The 5000-nt window shown below is 46.5% G+C and overlaps 1 protein-coding gene across 2 annotated transcripts in view; it reads left to right on the top strand.

The window, feature by feature from the left end:
- The window catches only part of ric1 (RIC1 homolog, RAB6A GEF complex partner 1), a 36031-nt gene that overhangs the window by 21200 nt on the left and 9831 nt on the right, over positions 1 to 5000 (top strand). The window contains exons 6-10 of one of the 2 annotated variants that reach the window (XM_035523453.1): positions 273 to 409; positions 569 to 657; positions 1456 to 1544; positions 2215 to 2359; positions 2532 to 2580. In XM_035523453.1, coding sequence (XP_035379346.1) covers positions 273 to 409; positions 569 to 657; positions 1456 to 1544; positions 2215 to 2359; positions 2532 to 2580 — 509 coding nt within the window. Of the gene's footprint in view, positions 1 to 272; positions 410 to 565; positions 658 to 1455; positions 1545 to 2214; positions 2360 to 2531; positions 2581 to 5000 lie in introns of both variants that reach the window. The other variant, XM_035523452.1, reaches the window with a different exon arrangement.

The following is a 5000-nucleotide window of genomic DNA, read 5'->3' as shown; positions in this document are numbered from 1 at the left end:
TAGGGGTTTAGCAGGTGTGATGGAACGGTTTTTCTGTTGAGCTCATGTGTTGCTCACTCCAAATGCATTACATCAGTAATCAGTGTGACAACGTGGTCCATGTGTTTCATTGCTTCTCAGATCCCAGTCATCATGGCGTGAAGCACATCTGCCCGTAGACGTGAGGGTGGTTCAGTCGTGTAGTTGCTGGGTTCACATGCTAGCCCTGTTCTTAACAGTGGTCTTCATGGTTTACGGGGTAGATATGAGTTGTGTGTGTGCTTGTGTGTTAGGCGGCGTCTGTCTGGACCTGAGCGGCGTCCACATCCGAGATATGGAATACTGCGTGACCCTGGATGGCTTTGCTGTCGTCTTCCACGATGGTAGACTGGGCTTCATCTCCCCCACAGCCAGCCGCCTCTCCACGGAGGTGAAGGGCTTTTCCACACTGCTACTGTGTGTGTGTGTGTGTGTGTGTGTGTGTGTGTTTCTCACCTACAGGAAAGTGTTATGTTTATATAACCTGTGTGTGAAGAAGGATCAAGTATACATTGAGATTAAGGTGTATGTGTGTGTGCGTGCACAGCAGTTGCAGGGCGTCTGGGCTGCAGATGTGACTGATGGCACATGTGTTGCAGTGAACAACAAATACAGACTGATGACCTTCGGCTGTGCGAGGTATGAATTAAATAAATATTTATTTAAATTGATTTATTATTTATGTAGTGCACTTATTAGCGGTATTAGTATTAGTGTATTTGTTCAGGCGGTATTGGTGTATTTGTTCTGGTATTAGTGCTATTAGTGTACTTGTTCTGACGGTATTAATGAGTCTTATCTACATTTTCCTGGGGCTGAACAATATTACTAAAAACTACTGAGACTATACTGCTAAATGTGACAACTGTGATATGCCCTGCACTATATAAAGCTTGCTTATATAATTGGATTATTGGGTGGTTTAGTGAATCAGTGTTAACATGACCTCACGTACATTGACCCCTCATCTGGAAGGCCTGTGATTGGTCAGCAGGCTCACATACACAAAATGACTTGTTTTGTTAACATGCTCAAGGGCTCAATTGCATTTTGCAATATCGGTATCGCAGAAGCCAATCTAACAATCATCATTTACAAATGATATATTGTGTGAGCCTTACTGAATTTCTTGAGGTGAGTGCATTGTGGTTGTTGGGGTTCCTACTGACTGTGTAATGTCACCCTGGCACGAAAGATTTATTGAGCTGTCACACACACACACACACACACACACACACACACACACACACACACCCACACACACCCACACACACCCACACACACCCACACACACGCACACACACACACACACACACACACACACAGTCATAGCTACAGTCATAACTGTAGGTATATATGATGTGCGTTTGTGTATGTGGATGTCCTTATTAATACTGCAGCAAGGGAAAAAGATGGTGTGTGTGTGTGTGTGTGTAGTGGCTCTGTGTTGGTCTACGTGATTGACAACACCACAGGATCAATGCAGCTGTCACACAAATTGGAGTTAACCGCCAAACACTACCCAGGTAAGCAAGTCAGACACACACACACCCACCTTGTGGCTCTAACCCTAAAAATGTGGCTAGAGTTAGTGTTGTTGTTTTGGGATAGTGTTGGGGTTTGGATCTGTTGTCAGAAGCCAGCTCACTGCTTCCTGTTACCCTTGGGCTTGTTTTTTTTCTAAACCACATGGCAGTGTCGTCGCCTGACTGTGAATCTGTTCAGTTTCTAAAACACCCCATAGATCAACACCACGTGGTTTTGTTACTCCTAGGGTAACCCTAGCTCTAGGGTAAACCTATCCTAACCCTAATCTTAGGGTAACCCAAACCCTAGCACACCCTGCTTAAATCGGAGTATTGGCGACCGCAGTGACAGGTCTTGGAAAATGAGTTGTACACACAGCCTCTGCCCCCACCTCCTGTAGTTTGACATAAGCAAGTCCTCCAGAGATGTAATGGCATGTAAGTGCACACAATCCTGCATGGTACGTCCACAAATGTCATAGAACTGTGCTGCCCACTAGTGTGAGATGCAGGTATGACAGCTGGTCTCTCTGAGGTTGTTGGGGACTTTCTGACCGTTGCACATCACAGCAGATGAACAGCATTCCTGTAGAGCTCAACTGGCTGTGAAGTGGAAGTATAAAGTGAGTGTTACTTTCTATTTCTCCTTCGGTATTTCTCTCTCTCTCAGATATCTGGAATAAGACGGGTCCTGTGAAGCTGATCCGGTGGTCGCCGGACTACAGCGTTGTCATGGTTACATGGGAATGTGGCGGTCTTTCTCTTTGGAGTGTGTTTGGTGCTCATCTCATCTGCACGCTTGGAGAGGACTTTGCGTGAGTCTCACACACGCACCCACAACGCTACATCCAGATCAGTTAGCATTGGCAGAAAACGGGAAGAAATGTGATTATTCCCAGAGTGCAGAAACTGATTTATATGTTCTTTCTCCCACTGTCTCTGGTCTTTCTCCCACTGTCTCTCCCTGTCTCTGGTCTTTCTCCTCAGGTATCGTTCAGACGGTACTAAGAAGGAACCTCTGAAGGTCTGCTCTATGGTGAGTGTCTGCAGAACCCCATGGAAGCTTCTGATTGGCCAACATTTTCCACGGTGGGGCCGTGCTTTTTGGGTCCTATACACTGACTTCCTCTCTGCACAACAGGCAGAGGGGATTGAGTTTAAATTATCTTTATTACTCGGATTAAATATAAGCAACAAACGTTAATCTCTAGAGTGTGCTCTGATTGGCTGATGGAAGTTTTTTCTTCTTACCCTTCAAAATCCTTGTCTTCTCTAATTGGCTTGCTCTAATTTTCTTAGCTCACTCTGATTCTCTCTTTGCCTCTGAGTGTCCACCTTCCCCTTTGAATAAGTCATTTGCGCTTGGAGGGCTCCAGTAATTTAGTTTAGTGCCATCACCGAATGTACTGCAGATAGGACCCGAGTGTCCCTGGGCTAGGAACCGAGAGACAGAGGGGTTTCCCTCCCTGTTCAGCATGAACACACACAGCTCTAGCTACGTACGACGTGTGTGTGTGTGTGTGTGTGTGTGTGTGTGTGTGTGTGTGTGTGTGTGTGTGTGAGTGATATCACTCACACACACACACACACACACACACATATATACACGCACGCACCCATACATACACACATATATACGCACGCATACACATACGCGCACGCACACACACGTACACATACACGCACACAAATATAAACACATGCATGCACATACGCATACATATGCACGCACGCACACACCTACACACATACACGTACGCATACACACATACACACACGCACAAACATACACATACCTACGCACACATACATATATACACATACGCACACATGTGCACGGACACATACGCACACGCGCATATACACATACGCGCATGCACACATATATGCACGTGCGTGCGCATACATGCACGCATACACACGCATGCATGCACACACATACGCACACGCACGCATACATACATGCACACACGTGCACGCACAAATACACATATACACATGCATGCGCACACACATACACATGCGCACGCACAAGCATACACACATGCACACGCGTGCGCACATACATATACAGACACACACACACACACACACACACACACACATATATATATACATACACACACACATGCATGCACACATACATACACATATGCACACACAAGCACGAATACATATACGCGCATGCACACATACACGTACACCCATGCACGCACGCATACACACGTACACACATACACAGATACATGCACGCACGCACACACATACATACATACATACATACATACATGCACGCACACAAACATGCACGCACACATAGACACATGCACAAACACATGCGCATACACATGTACACACACACGCATACACACATACGCATGCACACGTACACACATACGCACGCACACACATACACATGCACGCACATATATACGCACACATACGCACACATGCACACTCGTGCGCACACACATGCATGCACATGTACACACATACGCACGCATACACATACACGCACACACATATATACACATGCACGCACATGTATACGCACACATACGCACGCATACACATGCACACTCGTGCGCACACACATGCATGCGCACACACATACACATGCGCACGCACAAGCATACACACACACACATGCATGCACACATACATACACATATGCACACACAAGCACGAATACATATACGCGCATGCACACATACACGTACACCCATGCACGCACGCGTACACACATACACAGATACATGCACGCACACACATACATACATACATGCACGCACACAAACATGCACGCACACATAGACACATGCACAAACACATGCGCATACACATGTACACACACACGCATACACACATACGCATGCACACGCACGCACACACACGCATACACATACACGCACACACATATACACATGCACGCACATATATACGCACACATGCACACTCGTGCGCACACACATGCATACACATACATACATGCGCACACATACACACGCACGCACACGCACATACACATGTACACATACATATGCAAGCACGCACGTACACGTACATGTGCACACACACACGTACACATACATATGTACGCGCACATACACGCACATGCACGTACACACACATACAAGCATGTGCGCACACGTACGTATATACGCACGCATACGTACACGTACGCATACACACTCATACATACGTACACATGTACATACACGTGTACGTACACATACATACGCACGTATGTACGCACGTACACGCACATGCACGTACACGTGCACATGTACACACATACACATGCGCACACATGTACGCACAGACATACACGTGCACGCACATGCACGCACACGTACGTACACACGCATACGTACACACATGCACACACGTACATATATACACACGCACATACACACATGCACGCATGCATACATGCACACACATACACACGTGCGT

Source organism: Electrophorus electricus, unplaced genomic scaffold (assembly GCF_013358815.1).
Source record: "Electrophorus electricus isolate fEleEle1 unplaced genomic scaffold, fEleEle1.pri S50, whole genome shotgun sequence".
In the NCBI taxonomy this organism is placed as follows: Eukaryota; Metazoa; Chordata; class Actinopteri; order Gymnotiformes; family Gymnotidae; genus Electrophorus; species Electrophorus electricus.
The sequence above is the reverse complement of the archived record's forward strand: the minus strand, read 5'-3'. Positions and strand labels throughout refer to the sequence as shown.